General features: G+C 41.2%; 2 protein-coding genes across 2 annotated transcripts; both read left to right on the top strand.

The window, feature by feature from the left end:
• The first annotated feature begins 1,803 nt into the window (after positions 1-1,803).
• LOC146575474 (scavenger receptor cysteine-rich domain-containing group B protein-like) lies at positions 1,804-16,130 on the top strand. The gene is made up of 10 exons (XM_085272489.1): positions 1,804-1,840; positions 2,497-2,532; positions 2,614-2,925; positions 3,211-3,525; positions 3,630-3,941; positions 4,046-4,357; positions 14,150-14,437; positions 14,552-14,845; positions 15,139-15,459; positions 15,917-16,130. Exons 1-10 carry the CDS (start codon positions 1,804-1,806, stop codon positions 15,919-15,921), a joined length of 2,232 nt encoding a protein of 743 aa, XP_085128615.1. The 3' UTR covers positions 15,922-16,130.
• A 196-nt stretch (positions 16,131-16,326) lies between these two features.
• LOC146575473 (uncharacterized) lies at positions 16,327-18,544 on the top strand. The gene is made up of 2 exons (XM_085270185.1): positions 16,327-17,149; positions 17,256-18,544. The coding sequence occupies exons 1-2, from the start codon at positions 17,023-17,025 to the stop codon at positions 17,651-17,653; spliced, it is 525 nt and encodes a 174-aa protein (XP_085126311.1). The 5' UTR covers positions 16,327-17,022; the 3' UTR covers positions 17,654-18,544.
• Positions 18,545-22,135: the final 3,591 nt, after the last annotated feature.

Raw genomic sequence — 22,135 nt, 5'->3', positions numbered from 1 at the left:
GTCTTGGGGCTGTCTTGAAAAGCTGACTTTTGATTACTTCATCTCTTCTCAGGAACCAGCATATCACCACCTTCCAAGAATAAAATAAGGTCCAGCATATAACACCATTTCTTTGCAAAATATCTAGCATGTCTTGTTCCTTTAGACTGAGCTAAAATTAATTTTGTTAAGAAAAAACATCCTTGGTCCATTTTTAAGTAGTACAAGCTGTGTAACATGACTGCAATACAGTATTCTCTCAATTATAGCAGGGGTTAGTAGGAACCATATTTCTATTTTATTATTTTTATATATTTTAAGCCATAAAACCCCTCCCCACTCTCTAACAAACCCTAATATAACCCTGTTATTCATTTTTAGACTAGAAAATGCTTAATTTACCACGAAAGAATTTAAATCTAAAAAATATAAACAAAGAAAATACCTACTGGCTACAGAAATGCACACTATAATGAAATTCCCATAATTTACAAGATGTAGGGGCCATAATAGTGTAAAAATACTCTCAGGTTACCCTTAAGCATCCTAGTTCACCTAAGGCAGGGTCTCAAACCTAAATGAACTGCCATCTCATTGGAGGGCTACTTCAAAAAAACAGAAACCACAAAGAAAACACCCACAAATATTCCTGACAATGTAGCGTTTGGTTTGTTCGTTTTTAAATTTCAAAAATTGTATAACAAGACAAAACTGCAAATATGAACGCATCCCCCCCTCTCACTCTTAACTAACCGATGCCTTTAATTGAACTACCAAATGAACACAATGGTCCTCTCTTTCTGGTCAGACACTTTGCAGCACTTCTGCTGTAATTTTGTTCATATTTAACAAAATAAAAATGCAGAAATAAGTGTTCACATTAGTTTTTTACTCTCACTGAACTAACAAAGCCAATCCCTCCACATGTTTGTACTCTCTTGTTACCTCGGCCAGGTCCGCGGCTCTGAACCGTGGTAATGACACCTCTGGCTAATACGTCGGGTTGTCGGGCTTGTAGCTTTACTGTCAGCGAACACAGTGTACAGTCGAGTCTTAACAGCTTTCTTACAACCAGGCACTCATTTTGGCAGCAGTGGTTATTATTATATTTACATGCAACAGCCAGATTATGCTAAATGAATATTAGGAAAGTAACTGGTACTTTGCAGAGTTCTAGCTAGCAGTATTCTAGCTCAACAAAAACAGTTAAAATTCAAATATGACACTTGAAGATAATGTATTTTGATATAAATACTATTTTTTTTACTAGTTATCATGTTACTTGTTCTAACATCAATCTAAAACTTAATATTTAACCGAATAAAACTTACCGCAGCAGCAAGAAAAAATGGCGACCGAAGATTCTGAAATGCGGAGCTCCACAGGAAATGAAGGTGTGGTCTAATTTAACACCCACAGTGTTAAAATGCAGTAACGACTAAAATCCACACTAACACTTTTCAGGAATCAACTCCCGATGTGTTATTTTAACTCGATTAAGTGTTGAACTAACTCGGAACTCTGTTGAATTCTACTAACACTGAAAAATCAACACTGGCATTTTTGCTGTGTAGCAATGCCCCTGACTGCGAGGCACTCGATTAATCATTAGCATTATTTTTGCCATTGTTATGCAACATTACACAACACGTAATCATGTGTGTGAACTTCAAGCCTTACAGCTGCTTTGTTTGAATACCCTGCGGATGCATGTGAGATTAAAAAAAGAAAAAAGAGGAAAAACACCGGAAATCGAAAGAGGAAGTTCATTTTACTGCCACCGGGTTCTAATAAATAACATGAAGCAGCTTTTGTTTGTCAGTTATGGAGCAGCTGAAGGTGCTTCACATCTTTACCCTTGGTAAGAAAATCTTCCTTTTCGTATAATGTTTTTCTTTATATTGTGCAGATCAAGAATATTATAGTTAACTAAAACTATATGTAAAAAATAAAGTCTTTTAGTTAACTAAACTAAAATAAAAATTTAGATGGAATATAATTAGTTTTAGTAGGAATTTTATTACAACTTGCCCGATGAGGCATTGAAACTTGAGTCTACAAGCCCGAGTGAACTGCTTTCAAAAGATTATGTTTGTTCATTGTAAGACCTGTAGTGATTTTCCTAAATCAATTAAAACTAAACTAAGTTGCATCATGTTCAAATAATAAAAAAGAAACTGAAATAAGAAATTAAACTCTGGAGGCTAAAGTGAAAATAAATTAAGAACATCCATCCATCCATTTGCTTCCGCTTATCCTTTTCAGGGTCGCGGGGGGCGCTGGAGCCTATACTAGCTGTCATAGAGCGAGAGGCGGGGTACAAAAGAAAAATTAAGAACAAAAAGTAAAAAGATACAAAACTATAATAACTCTGATACAGAAGCAGTATGAATGAATACATCTTTAAGACTCAGTTTTCATTTTTTTTAATTTTATTTTTTATAAATGATAACATTTGTTACATTATTTTTAACTAACTTTATATCATAAGCAATCCCATGTTTTCCTCTTCATCAGTTTCTTGTCTCTTTGCGTCCTCCACACCTGCAGCAGGTAAGTTTCTTCTTATGTGTCTCATATGAATATTTCAACTTGAAGAAAATATTAAATACAGTTTATATTATGTGCTGATAGGTCAGATCAGACTAGCTGGGTCTGGGTCCACTCGGTGCTCTGGAAGGGTTGAAATCTATCACAGTGGCTCCTGGGGAACAGTCTGTGATGATGACTGGGACTTAAATGATGCAAAAGTGGTCTGTAGACAGCTGGGCTGTGGGACAGCAGTGGAGGCCACTGCATCTGCTCACTTTGGTGCAGGAAGTGGAGAAATCTGGCTTGATAATGTGGCCTGTTCAGGAAGTGAGAGTTCTCTAACTGCGTGTGAACACAGAGGATTTGGGAAACACAACTGTGGACATGGTGAGGACGCTGGTGTTGTCTGTTCAGGTGAGATATTGTTCTAATAAATTGTGTTGAATAAATGTATCTTTCTCTGTTTAGATGAACAACTCTGTGACCCAGTCACTATAACTGGGCCAAACTGAATGACAAGAAGGAAAGTTGGGCTGGGTTATGCTGATTGGGTTTCTTTTGGTTTCTTCAGAATTTAAATGATACAAAGTATGTTATCTTTCATAATTATTATTGTTGGTAAATGTGTTTGATTTTTGCCATGGCCAAATAACAAAAAAGAAACACTAACACTCTTTAAGCAAATGTGCCTGTGACTAGGTGCTCATATCAGATTATCCGGGTCTGGGTCCACTCGGTGCTCTGGAAGAGTAGAAATCTACCACAGCAGTGCGTGGGGAACAGTCTGTGATGATGACTGGGACTTAAGTGATGCTAAGGTGGTCTGTGGACAGCTGGGCTGTGGGACAGCAGTGGAGGCCACTGCATCTGCTCACTTTGGTCCAGGAAGTGGGAAAATCTGGCTTGATGACGTGGCCTGTTCAGGAAGTGAAAGTTCTCTAACTGAGTGTGGACACAGTGGATTTGGGAAACACAACTGTGGACATGACGAGGACGCTGGTGTTGTTTGTTCAGGTGAGAAAAGGTATTACAGGTCATCATGTTCTTGTATAATATGCATTAAGTCTGACTTCAGTTTCAGGGAATATTAAAATATAGGAATGCCTTGTGCCTGATAGGTCTGATCAGATTATCTGGGTCTGGGTCCACTCGGTGCTCTGGAAGAGTAGAAATCTACCACAGCAGTGCGTGGGGAACAGTCTGTGATGATGACTGGGACTTAAGTGATGCTAAGGTGGTCTGTGGACAGCTGGGCTGTGGGACAGCAGTGGAGGCCACTTCATCTGCTCACTTTGGTCAAGGCACTGGAGAAACCTGGCTTGATAATGTGGCCTGTTCAGGAAGTGAAAGTTCTCTAACTGAGTGTGGACACAGTGGATTTGGGAAACACAACTGTGGACATGACGAGGACGCTGGTGTTGTTTGTTCAGGTGAGAAAAGGTATTACAGGTCATCATGTTCTTGTATAATATGCATTAAGTCTGACTTCAGTTTCAGGGAATATTAAAATATAGGAATGCCTTGTGCCTGATAGGTCTGATCAGATTATCTGGGTCTGGGTCCACTCGGTGCTCTGGAAGAGTAGAAATCTACCACAGGAAAAACTGGGGAACAGTCTGTGATGATGACTGGGACTTAAATGATGCAAAAGTGGTCTGCAGACAGCTCGGCTGCGGGACAGCAGTGGAGGCCACTGCATCTGCTCACTTTGGTCCAGGAAGTGGGAAAATCTGGCTTGATGACGTGGCCTGTTCAGGAAGTGAAAGTTCTCTAATTGAGTGTGGACACAGTGGATTTGGGACACACAACTGTGGACATGACGAGGACGCTGGTGTTGTTTGTTCAGGTGAGAAAAAATACACAAAACAACTTGATAAACTTAATTTTCTCCATCAATCATGTAAGGTACATGGGGTCAAAAGCAACAAATCAACCTGGACCCATCATGTTTCCTCCACTGTGCAGTGTTTGACATTTTTCTGTCAGTTTGCAGTATAGTGTGTTCTGTCAAGTTTTTCTTTAATGGTTTTTACTCAGGATTCAGTGGTTACTTGCCAGGGGAACTGTTTAAATAGATATGCATTTGCCATATACAAGCAGAGCACAAAAAGTGATCATTATTCTTTTTATTTTTTATTCTTTCATCTAACTAGTACACTGTTGATATCTCTTCATTTACAGACAGTTAATGTTTCAGATGCATGTCAAAGCTCTTTCAGATTATATTTCCAGCTTTCCCAGAGATCTGTTTTTGAGGCAACAATCGCATCAGCAGATGCATCGTGCAGATAACAAACTCAAAATAAGCGTAGCTTATCTTCACACCTTCAGTTTTGATTTGTAAATTAGCTGAGGCCCAGCTAAGGTTAGCATTTGGAGATGCTGTAGTGCGGTTTTACATACTTTTTCTAACCTACTGTACATGGAGCATTTTGATATTTAGCATGGTGTTATTAATATTTTGCCATCTAACTCCGTCTTGTCAAATGACAGAATCCTGTTCTAAGAGTACAAGCAGAAATGACAGTGTGGCTCACCACAGAGACCACATTCCTTTATTTTTATTTTTTATTTTTCCTGTCCCATTTGGTTCTTTAGCCGTCAGAATTGTTGTCTGAAGACCAACAAGGATACCCAATGGATTTACTTTACCAAATGGATCATCACGGCCTTGCCGTATTGGTCCATTTGATCGACCTTTGTTGTTATTATTTATTTTATTTTATTTTCAGTTGTTACAGACGGGACAGACATGACTGAGGGATAGGAAAGGGAGAAAGAAAGATGAAGTAAAAGAAAAACAGAAGGGAAGAGGGACAGTGAGAGAGGGCACTTAAAAAGAAGAGGAAAAAAATCTCCTGGATCACCTGTTGAGAGAAAAAGAAGAGAAAACAAGCAAAAAAACAGAGCAACATACTAAACACAGCACCATCACGTTAATCTAGCTAAGTGTAAACAGCAGTAAATACTAAATATTGAATGTTGTTGTGTAGCAAGCAGGACCAACAGCGCACAATGTGCTTGGAAATAGCACCAATAGAGGTGTAGTTTATGTCTATGAACAGTGAACACCCGTGTGCACACCTGTGTGGATCAGCGCGCTTCTATTCAAAAGGTTTCCCCATGTAATGGTCTGCTAGAGGATGTAGAGAGCCATAGCCCCGCCCCCATGGCATGAAGCAGGCATGGAAGAGATCCAGGCCCCAGACATCCAGAGGCCCCAGAGTGCGAGAGCCCAAGAAGGACCACCGGAGGGGCATCCGTGCCACCCTCAAGAGCTGAAGAGAGACCACATTCCTAACATGTAATTGAAAATATATTTAAATGCACTGCAGCTGATTTGTACCAGCCTAAAATGTCCTCATGTAAAATGGTGAAACTACATTTTTATGCAAATAACTTGCGTATCAGCATGATTGATCAAGCATATTCACATAGATACATGGGCAGAAACACAAAAATGGCTCAAAACTAAACATCACAACACCTTCACATACTAACACACCCACACACAGTAAGTTACTCAGGCAAACAAGAAAAGCAGCAGCTGGTGTGTAGAGGAGATTTTAAACAATTCGGAGCACTGTTAAGTATGGGTGTCCATGGCTTTCTGCAAATTGTGCAGCTTTTACATGAGGATAACATCAACCAGTGAGGCTCTCTTTTCTTGACTCCTTTCCACTCTTAAAAACATTAAGGAAAAAAATAAACTGAAGGCAAGCAAACCCAACAAATCCAGGACTCTGCTTTGACACAACCAGCTTTAAGGCTTGGTGTACTTATAAACATAAAACTTTAACAAATTAGATGCAAAGAAACTGTCTTTGAGGAATTATGAAACAAAAACAAAACAGAAAAAAACCCCATTACATTAAACAGAGAACAGTGAGTCCGTTTTTTAGCGTGTATGTTTGGTGTTTTACTGTAAATTTCTTCTTGATTGTTTAGAGCAGGGCTCGGAAACCTATGGCTCGTGAGCCAGATGTGGCTGTTTTGATGGCTGCATCTGGCTCGCAGGCAAATCTTTAACAATAAAAGAAATATGATATTAAAACTATAAAACATTCCCATGTATTTCAATCAATTCATTTTCTACCGCTCATGTTGATGGTTGCGGATGGCTGGAGCTAACCACAGCTGTCCTCCGAGACAACACCAAATTTTTATTGGATAATGCGTAACATACATGGGTCATTGTGAGGTCAGGAAGTAAACTTCCTTCCTTTTAATCGAGTAGTCAGCTAGCCAATTGCAGAAACCCTTTTATCGAAGATGGCTAAAAGAAAAAAAGATGACGAATATCGTACTTTTCAGCAGGAATGGACAGAGGAATTCACCTATGTGGAGAGAGCAGGTTCTGCAGTGTGTCTAATATGCAATGATAAAATTGGATCGATGAAATGGTCAGATATAAAGCGCCACTTCGACACACGCCATACTACATTTGCATTGAAATATCCTGTAAGGGACAGCTTGATGTTGCTAGTTAACTTTTTGGCGACTTTTCAGATACAGACAAGATAATCAAACAAGTAAAAGATATGCCTCCGTCGGCAAAAACTGTTCACAATTGTACCACCATGATGGCAAATCAAATTGAGGCAACATAAGTGAAGGACATAATAATGGATTGCATTTATACAGCGCTTTTCGGGGCCCTCAAAGCGCTTTACAATTCCACTATTCATTCACTCTCACATTCATACACTGGTGGAGGCAGCTACAGCTATAGCCACAGCTGCCCTGGGGCAGACTGACAGAAGCGAGGCTACCATATCGCGCCATCGGCCCCTCTGGCCATCACCATTAGGCGGTAGGTGAAGTGTCTTACCCAAGGACACAACGACCAAGACTGTCCGAGCCGGGGCTTGAACCGGCAACCTTCCGATTACAAGACGAACACCCAACTCTTGAGCCACAATCGCCCTCAATTATTGAAGTTAACTCAGAAAGATCAATTGGAGAAAAAGAGTCTAAATGAATATCAATGGTACTGAAAGTAGCTTTTTATATTTTTATTAGTGTGTCCCACAAACAGCAAATATTGTCAAAAAAAGTAAGAAATCTTTGGGGGTGCTTTGGTCTACATCACCCCCTTTGATTGGGGGTGATGTAGATTCATAATATTATCTACAGCCAGGGCTAAAATCGCCCCTGGCTGTAGATAATATTACATCTGTGGGATGATTATTGGTAATTTCTTCTCTAATGAATAAAATTTTATTTGTGAAGAAGTTCATGAAGTCATTACTAGTTAACGTTAAAGGGATGGTTGGCTCAACAGAGCTCTGACTGTTTGTCAGCCTGGCTACAGTGCTGAAGAGAAACCTGGGGTTGTTCTTATTTTCTTCAATCAGTGATGAATAGTAAGATGTTCTGGCTTTGCGGAGGGCTTTCTTATAAAGCAGCAAACTATTTCTCCAGGCTAAATGATGATCCTCTAAATTTGTGACACGCTATTTCCTCTCCAGCTTACAAGTTATCTGCTCGTATCTGCTCATAGGCGGCTTACGAGCAGATAACTCATAGGCAGTTATCTGCCTAAAGCAGATAACTATAATTCTCCGTGGTTTGAGAATTATACCACGGAGTCAAATACTTCTGATTAGAGACCTTAGTTTTCACAGGAGCTACAGTATCCAGAGTCGTACGTAGTGAGGAGGTAAAATTATAATAATCGACCTCTGTTGGAGTAGCGTTCAGGTAGCTGCTCTGCTCTATGTTGGTACAGGGCATTGAAGATGATAACAGTGGGTGGATTATATTCTTAAACTTAGTTACAGCGCTTTCAGAAAGACATCTGCTGTGATAAAGTGATAAAGGGTTTTCAGGAAACACTGTTAAATGTTCAGTTTCTATGCCATATGTTAAAACAAGATCTAGAGTGTGATTAAAGTGGTGGGTGGGTTCTTTCTTTACATTTTGAGAGAAGCCAATTGAGTCTAATAACAGATTAAATGCCATGTTGAGGCTGTCATTTTTAGCATCTACATGGATGTTAAAATCACCCACAATAATTATTTTATCTGAGCTTCATTTAAACTAACATAATCATCCTGCTGCAACCAGGTTTCTGTAAGGCAGAGTAAATCGATTTGTTGATCAATTATTAAGTCATGTACTAACAGAGACTTGGAGGAGAGAGACCTAATATTTAATCATCCACATTTCACTGTTTTACTCTTTGGTTCAGATGTGGATACTGTATTGTTCTTTCTTTGTGATTTTTTTTTATGTTTAAGTTGTTTATTGCTGGTTTTTAGTTTGTTTTATGTCTGTTTGGGAGCTGACACAGTCTCTATGGAGATGGGGTTTGGGGGGGGTGTAACCTGTACGAAACATTATTTAACAAGAGTCTTAACTCTAATTAACCTGTGAAGTAAAACAAATTTCTTAGAATTCACCTCATCCCATATCTTGTGTTTTAAAATTTCTGAATACATATTTTAATTTAACAAACTTTCGCTAAGCCTACCTGGGGTTGAAAGTCCTGATAAATGTGTGGCGTTTCAGCGGGTACACCGGCTTGCGCGAGTGTTTCGCTTTACACTACATTCAGTCATCCACCCATTGACACACTGGTGATGGCAGCTACATTGTAACCACAGCTTCCCTGGGGCGCACTGACAGAGGCGAGGCTGCCGGACACTGGCACCACCGGGTCCTCTGACCACCACCAGTAGGCAACGGGTGAAGTGTCTTGCCCAAGGACACAACGACCGAGACTGTCAAAGCTGGGGCTCGAACTGGCAACCTTCTGATTACAAGACGAACTGCAAACTCTTGAGCCACGATCACCCACGATAATCTCCCAAATTTAGGACTACAAGTTAAAAAAGAACTAACAGAAATAAAATGCACTTCAGCTAAATACTTTTACAATTTATTTTTTATAGCCACAGGTTGCCGACCCCTGCCCTAAGCCATTAGATGATGCATTCGCTGACACCTTGCATTCACAGCTTGGGTCATACATGGCTAACACTGGTGATGTCACCTTGTGTTCCAGGTCAAGAAACACTCAGCAGTTTCTCTTAGATAGGTCTCTTTCTTAAACAGAAGCCTGTCATGCTTAACTTTTGAGAATATAAGTAAATCTTTCTTTAAAAGAACTCTGTCCTGCTTAACTTAAAATCATATAAATTAATAGAAAGCAACAGAACAAAAATATTCTTGTAACTGTGCACATTTAGTGCATTTAGTACAATTGGCTTCAGTTGAGGTATTATTTCAGCTTTTCTAATGCTAATCAGCTGCTCCTGTTTGTAAACCCGCTTGTTCCCATGATTACGCATCTTAACTCATCATCATTATTCATCTATGTATTACTTTTATGTATTAGTCATCTATTTGTTGTAATCATCTATCCTTGCAGTTGTTTATTACACAAATTAAATTATATTATCACACTTCTGGCCACATAGCGCTGATATTCACTGCACATGCCCATATTAACCTTAACCAGAGGGTTTAAAAAATAAACCAGTGTTTACATACCATATCTGCTTCTGCCGTGGCCTGGTGGACAAGAAATTGGTTAAGGGTTCCCCGAGCTTTCACGTCCCTCATGTTCTTCATGTGCCCACCACTAGAAGCATGCCTATGGAAAAAGTGCGCCGGCACACAGTGCAGTGCGCTTTATAGGTGTTATCGTACACTTTTCCAGCCAGGTGTTTTCCTTTTCCCATTCCTCCCTGTACTTTTGCAGCCTATTTTTCTTTCTCTGAGGGGAACAAACATTGCTGCTCTAATGCTGGGCTCACACTGTGCGATTTTTGGCCCATTTTGAGCCGATTTTTGAGTCATGCGACCGATTTGGTGATCGGCCCAATTTTGGCCTTCATCGTGCATCGTGTAGTATATGTGGGGTAACGAGAAGCGATTAACTCCTCAAGCAGCTCCCGATCATCAATCGCTCGTGAGCCGCTCACACTGCTCACGCGCAAACACGTAAACGTCGGTGAAAAAGATGGAGCAGCACGGCAGTGCAGCGTGTGAACTGGACACAAGCGATGGAGGCACAACTTGTAGAACTTTGGAAAGCTCATCCGAGCCTTTTCGATGTGGCATCACAAAATTATCACGACCACAACAACCGTGAAAATAGTTGGATTTACATGCTGCTCAATCACAGCTGCCTGATCATGTTTTTCATTAGCAATTTAGCAAAGTTGATGGTGGTGGTGTGTCTGTGTGAGTGAAAGACAGAGAGAGCGAGCGACAGATTTTCTGTTATAACCTTCATTTTATGGACGCACAGTGTGAGCACTCAGGTCGCATCAGAGCATCGGGTGAGACCCTGCATCGTGACCTACCAACTTCTAACCCCTGCGCGTCAATCGTGCAGTTTGAAAATTGCACAGTGTCTGCCCAGCTTTAGGTGTACTGTCGTCCGAGACTTGCACCGCAGTGTCGGCGTTTGTTTCCCTGTTGGCCATGCTTCTTGTTGTGATCATCTGTTGTCTTCCTGTATTTTCTCTGTAAGCGGCCTTTCCTCGACCAATGAGATGAGCAGTAATCTGAATTGTCATACTCGAATTGCCATAAGTGTGCTGTCAGCTCATTGGTCACAAAGCAGGAGAGGGGCTGGGAATTATGTTTTCAAACAAAGCGTTAATTCCATTAAAAGTTATAGACTACTTTTGATTCTCACTGTATTACGGGACAAAGTGCGTCCCTTATTAGCTCAATACGGGACGTGTACTTTTGTTTCTAAATACGGGACGATTCAGTTTTTTAAGGGACGGTTGGCAACCCTAATGGTAAATGGACTAGTTCTTATATAGCGCTTTTCCACTCTTCTGAGCACTCAAAGCGCTTTACACAACTTGTGCATTCACCCATTCACACAAGCACAACTGACATTCACACACATTCATACTCCGATGAATGCATCGGAGAGCAATTTCGGGTTAGTATCTTGCCCAAGGATATTTGGCATGCAGACTAGGGGAAGCCGGGAATCGAACCACCAACCTTCCAATCAGTAGATGACCTGCTCTACCACCTGAGCTACAGCCACAATGACAATTGCTATACACTTTACATCAGATGACCACTTTGGTTGCAAGATTCAGATGATTATTTATTAAAAGATAGAGAATTAAAATGACAATAAGAAAGAAAAGTATTTCTTTGTGCCCCTCTTTCCCTGGTAATGTGTCTGCAACCACAGTTGCAGACACATGATCTGGGCCACCAAAGGGTCGTCATTCTTTGCGGTATGTGGGCCATATGTAAGTTGTGTGCAGCCACGGGCCAGTTGCAAGCACACTGCTGGCCCTCTGCTGGCCCTGAACAGGTTCAGCTCTGGACCCAGATGTCAGCCTAATGTCTACCTTAATCAAGCCATGTAATAACAACATGTGCATAATAGTGCAAAAGTAAAATGACAAAACTCTGATCAGACAGTGAATGGACTGACTCTTATACAGCACTTTTCTATTCTCCCAGATTGCTCAACATGCCACATTTACCCAATCACACACTTTCTCTAAACTGAGCGCTTCCTAACTACATTCATACACATTCAGACTTGACACTAACCTTCCGATCAGTGGGTGACATGCTCTACCTCCTGAGCTACAGCTACGCACTGGCAAAGATGAGCAAACCATAACTAGGTTTTGGCTAAAGTGTACACTCACAAACCTGTCAAACCTGCATTTGTAATGTTGGCTACCATAGCAGTATAGTATTGCAACATGGCATTTGAGTCTTCTAACTAAAATAGGAACATAAATATTGCCATCATTGCCAGACCTGGCCCACATCTGGTTGACATGCAGCCATGACACCGGTCAGTCAGAAATGCCAGCTTGATGCCAGATCCGGGCCAGACCCATTTTTCTATGGGTCTGGGTCACATGAACCAAATCACAATCGAGCCAGATATGGCATTCCAACCGCTATGGACAGCGCAATCTATGCCAGGCCTGGCCCATATCTGGATGACATACGTCTTATCATGCCAGAAGTCAGCCAGCAGTGCAGGCTTGATACCAGATCCGGGCCAGACCTGCTTGCGATGTGGAAAGGACCTCTCCTGGTTTCATCTTCAGGACTCCAGTTGCTGGATGCTGAACGTCGTGCTCGGCCCCGCTGACACCACCAGTCTCGCCCCCTAGCTGCCATCCTAACTAATTACACTGATTGGTTCCGTTAACATCCATCCATCCATTCGCTTCCGCTTATCTTTTTCAGGATTTCGTGGGGCACTGGAGCCTATCCTAGCTGTCATAGGGCAAGAGGCGGGGTACACCCTGGACAGGTCGCCAGTCTGTCGCAGGGCTAACACACAGAGACAGACAACCATTCGCGCTCACATTCACTTCCGCATTCACACCGGTTCCGTTAACATCCTGCTGTGGAATGCAATTACACCGCAGATGTAACCTAACTCTGACCATGAAACCACAACCACTGTGCACCAGTCACACACTGTTCTTTACTTTAAATCCACCACATTATAGCAAATTAACCTGTTTATCCTGCAAAACACAATTTCGTATGTACTGGCTCAATGTCCGTTTTAAAAACATGAGGACTTACATGTAAGCTTTACATTTCCAGTTTATCAAATCCCACTGAGACCTTCAAATCTAACCTCTGTTCGTCTTGTCCAATCTTTCTTATCTTTCTCCAACTCTGGGTGAGATTTATTTCTCTACCTGCGAAATAAAGTAGCTGGACCTTTAGCTAGCAATACACTGTGAGACAAACTGCTCACAAACAGTTTGTGTGTTTGCTGATGTTTGTTGAGCTGATAAAAATGTTGCATTTGAAATGACCTGACACTTAAAAAGTCACTCCCCTCATTTTCATTCCTCTTCAGTAGGGCTAGCTAGATACTGCAACTGCAACTTACAGACACCTACAGTCGTTTCAGTGTTGTGCAAAAAAACATAAAAAAATAAACATAAAATAAACCACTGTCCCACTTTTAACCCATAAACGTTGGCCAATGCCATCTCTCTTTCTCTCTCTTTACCTCTCTTGCCATCCCTGGTGATTAATAAATGAACAGGACTGCCTTTCAAGTGTCACTGTCTAGGTTTAAACTGGTGTCATAAAGGCTAGCGGTAACAAACAATAAGTCCCCCCAAATGCGTTAAACCAGAGATAAAGAGCAAGTTTAGAAAATGTAAGGAGTAGAAAGTACAGATATTTGTTTAAAAATGTAGGGAGTAAAAGTAAAAAGTAGTCAGAAAAAAAGTACTTAAGTACAATTTTCAGGTATCTGTACTTAAGTACAGTAACAAAGTATTTGTACTTTGTTACTTCCCACCTCTAGTGTTATTATACTGTCTATGCTTGGAAAGAGCCAAAGTTGTGTTAGCAGTTTCTGTCCCAGATACCATCTTGCTCTCATCTTTTCTAAACTGGATTTTATTGCCAGCAGACATGGTATTGATTCATGTAGAGCTTGAGAAGGGAAAGTGGAGGTGATAGTGGGTTGCAAAGTGGCTTGCAGTGAGAATGTCACTAAAGAGAATTACCAGTTGGATATGTAAACTGGTATCAGTTGAGCCATATGGATTGTTATTGGGATTAGCTGAGGACATCGGTGTAGCTTGACTTTGTGATCTATTAAAACTAACACTATTCTTTTTTTTTCTTTTCTTTTTTTTTTTGTTAGTGAGTCTCCCAAAACCCAGCATCTCTGTAAATGAAGGTCAGGTTAGCTGGGGTCAGAATATCAGCATCACTTGTTCCGTCTCATCTGAGTTCTTAGATGGAACTTTCACCCTCAAGAAAACCTCAAGTAATTTCAGTCAGACTGAAACAGGATCCAGATCTGCTACCTTCAATATCCACAGAGTGGACTTCAGTGATGATGGACTGTACCAGTGTCAGTATGAGAAACGCATTTCAAGTAACACATTCAGCTCCCCCCTCAGTGACTCTGTCAGAATCTCTGTTACTGGTAAGAAGAAATACACTTTCCTGAACATCATGTTTCATTTGTTTTCTATAAGTAGGGCGCTCAGTGAGCTACAACAAATGTATTATTGTGCTGGTGTTGTGTGTCTCTTTTCAGTAATCTTTCCAAAACCCAATATCTCCATCAGTCCTGCTGGTGAGGTGACCTGGGGTCAGAACATTGGAATCATTTGTTCAATCTCAACTCAAACTTTAGGTGGAACGTTCATTCTGATGAAAACATCAGATTCATTCAACAGGACCCAAAACTCAAACACAAACTCTGCTACCTTCAATATTCCTGAAGTAGACTTTGATGATGAGGGATTGTACCAGTGTCAGTATCAGGAAAGCGGCCCAAGTCAACAATTTTACTCCCCAACAAGTGACTCTGTTAGGCTCTCTGTTACAGGTAAGAAAACAAATACAAGTATGATCATAAATAATCAATAGCAATGCTTATAAGAGGATACTGCAGTAGTTCTTTCTTGTATTTAGAACAGCAGCTCTTTTTTTCATAAAATTTCTGGGTGGCTGACAAAATGCTCTCAAAGCCCACAGTACTCAGGACGAAACACAGACTACTGGAAACAAACTATTACACACTGTAGAGCATTTAGCAGCTAAAGAGCTAAATGTTAAGTTGAGGCCTAAAAGAGTGAATGCTGGACTTCCGTCCTTAATCCCAATGTCACTTTCACACAGTGAGACTGCAGAGGCCCAGCATCTCCTTGACGTCTCCGAATGCAGGACTTGTCTGGGGTCCTGAAGGTGCACAGATCACCAGGGGTTACAGCTTTGTCCTCACCTGTTCCATTAACTCCACATTTTCCAGTGGACATTTTATTCTCAGCTTCTCTGGCTCCAACCTCACAGAGCCAGCAGTCAACAACTCAGCCTCATTTAGTTTCCCTGTAGCTGAGTATGAACATCAGGGCAACTACAGCTGTGTGTACGAGGTCACAGTGTCCACACGGACATTCAGATCTGCTGTAATTGCACCAATTAGTGTCATCATTAAGTACAGTAAGTACAGTATTTACACATACATAAATTACACAGTTTATGCTTTTTTATTTTTTAATTACAAACAAATAATAAGAAATGTCACTGTGACAAATCTTCTGTGCACACTGTGTATCTGTATTTCTCAGGCTTCTCTGTTCATTCTGTTAATTTCTGAATGTTTACATTTAAAACCAGAAAGAGAAGAAGCAGATGTAAAGGAGGAGACTGTTCCAGTATAGAAACAAACGTGAATAGAAACAGAAAGATATGAGTCTGAAGTTTCCAAAAAAAACAAAAACAAATGCAGTAATCAGTCTTTTCAGAGTAATCCTGTGCTAGGGTGTACTTCATAGCAAAAATTACTCCATTTGTCAAGGGAGAAACTGGCAAGAATGTACCAGGGGGCCGATCCGACCTGCCCCAGATGTAAACAGGTGCCAGCCAACTTATGCCACATGTTCTGGTCTTGTTCCAGGCTGAAAGACTTTTGGGCTAACATCTTTAGAACATTCTCATTCATTTCTAATAAGGATATGGAACCAATGCCTCTGACATCCATCTTCGGTGTGGCACCGAGGGAAACTCAACTAACAGCCTCTCAGAGCAAGGCAATAGCATTCGCCTCATTGCTGGCTGGGAGATTGATTCTATTTAACTGGATAAAGGCAACACCGCCATCCCATAAACGCTGGGTGGAGGAGGTGATGGCACACCTCAAATTAGAACATCTCAGATTTACTATACAGGGCAACACCAAGAAATTCTTTAAGGTCTGGCAGCCTTTCCTTTCCTATTTTGAAGATGAGTTTCCGTCCACTCCATGACTGGCAACTCCCCCCCCCCCCCCCCCCCCCTTTTTTTTTCCCTTCCTCTGTCTGGGTATAGTTTTGTCTTACACTGTGTGGTAGGACTTGAGTTCGAGCTTTTCTGTATGAATGGTATGCTTTCTGAAAACTCAATAAAAACACTTTGATTATTATTCATAGCAAAAATTAGACAAACACTGGAATAGGATAAAATGATTGATAAGAATAAGATACTGTACATAATAGAATAGAATCAAATAATATACTGCATACAATAGAATAAAAATAGAATAAACTTTCTTAACCATCTTTCCTGTTTTAGCTTTCTCTCAGTCTGGACATTATACTGTCTGTCATCAGCAGAATTCTCAGTAATCACTAGTGAACCACAGTAAAGTTTTGAGACAGTCTGTTAAGACTGTTTAAACTTGTAAATAACTGCTTACATTAAATTGATGAAAATGATTTTATGTTTTTTACTGGTTTCATCTAATTGAATTAATTTAGCCTTTCTTTCTTTTGGTGCTGGGGACGCTGTCATATTTTTACAACTACTTTTAGTAAGTAAGTAGGTTTTTAAGTTGAGCGTGTAGTGTTGACTGTTGACTGTGTATCTGCTCCTGCTGAGCATAGTGTTCTGTAGCCAAGCTCTTGAAACTAGACTGGTGTGAATGACATACGATGTGGCTGAAAACTACATGCTCTCGACTGAAACATAAATGAGAAGTAGTTTTTATGGATAAACTGATCAAATTTTCTCTTCCTAGTGTCTTTGATGATGCTGGTGTCCTCGGTATCTGTTGGAGTCCTGCTGCTGCTCCTGCTGCTGCCATTAGTGATGTGGCTGCTGTGCAGAAGACCACGAGCAACCAAGCAGCCTGGAATCCTCGTCCAAAGTCAAAGTGTGTGCTCACCAGGACACACAATTATTAAATAATTATTCATCACATTGTTTACATGTTCATACATATTACAAATTTGCATTGTTTTCCCTTACTTGTGTTTCAGTGTCTGTCAGAGTCAGGAATAATTATATCAATGCAGATGAAGAGGATGATGAGGAGGACTATGTGAATGTTGATGCAGTGGAAACTAATGAAAAAAGCAAAGAAGTTGCAGTACTGGATGAAGAAGCGAGTGATGATTATGATGACCCAGTGAGTGATGAAGATCATGATTATGAGGAAGTGAGCCCAAATGACAATTACAACAAGCCCAAGGAGGCCTGTGTGAGCGTAGACGGTCACAGGGAAGATGAAGGGGAAACTAGTGATGAAGAAGACAACTATGAGAACATATCCTCACCATCATTAGGTGTGGATAATGATAAGGAAGAGGAAACTAGTGATGAAGAGAACGACTATGAGAATGTATCCTTACCATCAACAGTTCATTATCATTTATAATGACCTGAACTTCATAAACATCCGAAATACAACCACATAAAAAATGTTCATAAGGCTACGTCCACACGTACCCGGGTATTTTTGAAAACGCAGATTTTTCTATGCGTTTGCACCTTTCGTCCACACGTAAACGCCGTTTTCGGTCATTGAAAACTGAGATTTTTAAAAACTCCTGCCAGGGTGGATATTTTCAAAAACTCGGTTTTTGCTATTACGTGTGGACGAGATAAACAGAGAAAACGCAGCGTTAAAAGTGTGCACCTTTTTTGACGTCACACTGTGCGCCACGTTATTGTTTCAGTGAAATGAATTTCTACAATGGCGGATTTAGACAAAATGTTACTGTTAATTTTACTCTCTGCAGTGTTTAAATGCTTACATATACACACACAGTTACTGTCCCTCCACACATACGACTCAGTTCTGCTTCTATGCGCCATCTTTGTTTACTCTTTCCCGCCCAGGCTTATTGACTTCTGATTGGCCAACATTTCAGAATCAGAATCAGAATCAGAAACTTTATTGTCATTGTCATGAGAACAACGAAATTAAGAATGGTCCCCGATCATTGCATCATCCCTAGCAATATCAAAATATAAATAAAACAATAAAATTCAATAAATAAAATAGATAGAATACTTAAAATACTAATAAGATATAACAGTAAAACATTCACATACATTCTCACACACATGCTTCAGACCGTGCATAGATTAACACAAGAGTGGCGTGATGGACATTTTTTTTGTAGTATTCAGATGTGTTATTGCAGTTGGATAACAGCTGTGTTTGAGTCTATTAGTCCTTGCTCTGATTGCCCTGTACCGTCTGCCTGAGGGCAACAGTTCGAACAGGGAGTGGCCAGGATGTGAGGTGTCTTTTATGATGTTTTGGGCCTTTTTAAAACAGTGGGCGTTGTGTAGAACTTCCAGTGTGGGGAGAGGGCAGCCAGTGATCTTTTGGGCGGTGTTAATGATCCCTTGGAGTGCTTTCCTCTGAGCCCCTGTGCAGCTAGTGTACCAGATGCATATGCAGTAAGTTAGAACACTCTCAATGGTGGCTCTGTAGAAGGACACCAGCAGTCTCTGTGTGATGTTATTCCTCCTGAGAATTCTCAGGAAGTACAGTCTCTGTTGGGCCTTTTTCAGCAGCTCGGAGGTGTTCACACTCCAGGAAAGGTTCTCCTCTATATTGACTCCCAGGAAGCGGAAGCTTGCCACCCTTTCTACACAGTCCCCATTTATGAATAGTGGTTGGATCTCTGCCTTTTTCCTTCTGAAGTCTATTATGAGTTCTTTGGTTTTTGAAGTGTTGAGGAGGAGGTTATTGGCCTTACACCATGACGTCAGCTGCTCCACCTCGTCTCTGTACGTAGACTCGTCTCCCTTGGAAATGAGCCCCACCACTGTGGTGTCATCTGCAAATTTCACAAAGATGTTGCTGTGGTGGCGAGGAGTGCAGTCGTGTGTGTAGAGAGAGTAGAGCAGTGGACTGAGCACACAGCCCTGGGGTGAGCCAGTGCTGAGACTCAGGGCTGAGGATGTGTGATGGCCAACTCTGACTCTCTGTCTACGGCCCAAGAGGAAGCTATTGATCCACATGCAGGTGCTGTATGGAAGCCCCAGGTCTTGTAGCTTGGCCACCAGTTTGTGTGGAAGGATGGTGTTAAAAGCTGAGCAGTAATCCACGAAGAGCATCCGCACATAGCTACCATGCTCTTCCAGGTGAGTTAATGCAGCATGGAGTGCTGTGGCTACAGCGTCTTCCGTGGATCGGTTTGCTCTGTAGGCAAACTGGTGTGGATCCAGGCTGCGGGGCAGGGCTGCTGTGATGTGTCTGCGGACCAGCTTCTCGAAGCATTTCATTACCACTGGGGTGAGTGCCACCGGTCTGTAGTCATTCAGGCCGGTGATGTGGGGCTTCTTAGGCAAGGGGACTATGGTGGAGGACTTCAGGCAGAGTGGGACAGTCGCCTGTGCGAGGGATTTGTTGAAAATCCTGGTGAAGATCCCAGCCTTCACCATTTCTACACAGATAGGAATATAGCGCCACCTGCTACACTGGCATGTTTATAGAAGCGTTTCACTTCGTTTTTGGCTTTATGTGTGGACGGGATTTTTTATAAACGAAAACAGAAAATCTTCGTTTTCAAAAATACCCGTGGACGTGTGGACGTAGCCTAAGTGTTGACAATAAATGATGGCAAGATTGGTCAGCTTGAGATTTCACAGTAAGCTGCAGTAACACCAGAGGAATATATTTTATTTCAAGCCAACATGAAAATAATCACAGGAACGTTTTTAAACATTCATTATTAACCTATTACATTTATATCCATATTTACCACTGAATAATTGCTCGATGATGTCTTTTTCCATAACTTCTCTTTTGGGTTTAGTGTTCTATGAGTCATTGAGTCGGGAACCATTTAGAGCAGAGACAGGCAGAGTTTAAAGAAGCAGAAGGACTATTATGTTTATTTTTGCTGCAAGAGAATGATCAATAAAGTTCTGCTCAGCGCCTGAATTGAATATTGCAAGAGTGTGTTTACTGTAATCTTTGCGGGTACCAAGAGTCTGGGCATCATGGTGAGTGCTTGGAAGGATTCAAAATGTGGACTAAGGAATTACCAGCATTTATTTACAGTCCCGGCAATTCACACAGGGAAGTAACGAATTTGCAAACTATATCTCAAGAACAGCAGGTTATCCAGAAGGCCACTCATCCATGCCACAGGGATGGCCAGAGACAAATCCACCAAACTGACCCCAAAATACTCACAGTCCAAACACTCACTCAGCCCTCACACTCGATTCCTGTACAAACAGGAACAGAAGGTAAGTGGCAGCTTCAAGGCAAACAAAGAAGACAAACGATTAAATGTGGCAGAAACCAAACTTCACTAACTGTTTAGTTAGCAGTCCGGCGTTGAATGACAGTCCTCCTCCAGCTTAAAGGAACCGGATGATGAGGCAAGTACCCAAGTCAACCCAAGTGCAGTCAGCCAGATGCTGGAGGAAGACACTGCAAAACAAAGTGTGGTTAGAGACAAAGAGAGAGAGAGAAGCGGGCAAGGCAGGAAACTGGAGGACCATGATACTGGGTAGGAATGAAATATCAGATTTTGCCAAGCAGCATCCCGACATCAGTGTGAGGCCTGTCTAGAATTATCACTATATTTTTTATATCCCTTTTATTTATTAAACTTACACCTGATTATATTCTGATCAATAATAAGCAATTAAGCATCCTTAACTATCAGCAAAATCACATGTAAATCATGATTCTGTGTTCAACAAATACACCATAAATAACACCATTTCATTCAGAGTTATGCATAATGATTGGCTGGTGACATATTTATTATCTTTCACATTCCTGCAGCCACACACACACTAATCTGCCAAGGTCAAAACTTGATTATGTCTGTGCACACAGAATCTGGACATTGAAACCATTTTCACTACTGAAACTGTAAATGTGCAAAACTTTGGGAATAAAAGAGAAAATAAAGACTTAAAGAGACTTACAGCTTCTATTGTCATTGTGCGGTTTCTTGCACAGCGAAATTGGGTAGATGGACCACAAAGGTGCAAAAGTAAAGAAAACAATATACAATGAGGGAAAAAAGCAATATATATGTATACATATATGTGAGTAACAATGTACATGGTGTATGCGTAGAAACATTGAAAGAGAAACATTGTGGGCTGTATACAAGGTCAGTTATACAATATAATAAATAAATAAGGGTGGAGTGGCTATGGTCAGTTAGGGTGGAGGTGGTAGTTCCAGTGAGACCAAAATATTGCACATACCAAAGATATTACACATGGGCCAAAAATATTGCACAGAACATGAAAAGACTGAGATATTGCACATGGGATGGCAGCAACATAGTTGATTAGAAGCGTCAGAGTGGATGTGTTGGAGAAGTCTGTTCACACTCTTAGTTTGCATTAAGAGTTCTGTCAGCCCACGGGAAGAAGCTGTTCTTTAGTTTAGTAATCTCAACTTTTTTCCAGAGGGCAGGATGTTGAAGAGGTGGTGGTTAGGGTGGAGGTAGTCCTTTATAATTCCCCTGGCTCTGGAGAGACATCTCGAGCTGGCAATGGAGTCCAGGGGGGACAGTGGACAGCCGATCACCTTCTCTGCAGTTTTGATGACCCTCTGTAGTCTCCTCTTGTCAGCCAGCGTACCACACAGATAGTGGCTCGGTAGAAGGACACTAGTAGGTCAGTCTGCAGCCTGTTCTATCTCCAAACCCTCAGGAAATGGAGGCGCTGCTGGGCTTTCTTCACTAGGGCTGATGTGTTTGTGGACCAAGATAGGTCCTCAGATACGTGGGTGCTGAGGAACTTAAAGGAGGCCACCCTCTCCTCAAATATGCTGTATTGCAGAAAAATGTGGGAAACTCTTCATTTCGCACAAATTTTCTGCCAGGAATCATGACCTTGCAAGACCATCCAAGGTAACTGTGCA

Source organism: Mchenga conophoros, linkage group LG4, assembly GCF_057382185.1.
Source record: "Mchenga conophoros isolate Kocher_MC1m ecotype Shallow Benthic linkage group LG4, M_conophoros_male_GT1.1, whole genome shotgun sequence".
NCBI lineage: Eukaryota > Metazoa > Chordata > Actinopteri > Cichliformes > Cichlidae > Mchenga > Mchenga conophoros.
The sequence above is the reverse complement of the archived record's forward strand: the minus strand, read 5'-3'. Positions and strand labels throughout refer to the sequence as shown.

Coding starts and splice junctions, on each gene's coding strand:
- LOC146575474 (XM_085272489.1), top strand. CDS start 1,804: ATGGAGCAGCTGAAGGTGCTTCACATCTTTACCCTTG. Junction 1,841..2,496: donor GCTTCACATCTTTACCCTTG/GTAAGAAAATCT, acceptor CCTCTTCATCAG/TTTCTTGTCTCTTTGCGTCC. Junction 3,526..3,629: donor CGCTGGTGTTGTTTGTTCAG/GTGAGAAAAGGT, acceptor TGTGCCTGATAG/GTCTGATCAGATTATCTGGG.
- LOC146575473 (XM_085270185.1), top strand. CDS start 17,023: ATGATGCTGGTGTCCTCGGTATCTGTTGGAGTCCTGCTGCTGCTCCTG. Junction 17,150..17,255: donor AATCCTCGTCCAAAGTCAAA/GTGTGTGCTCAC, acceptor CTTGTGTTTCAG/TGTCTGTCAGAGTCAGGAAT.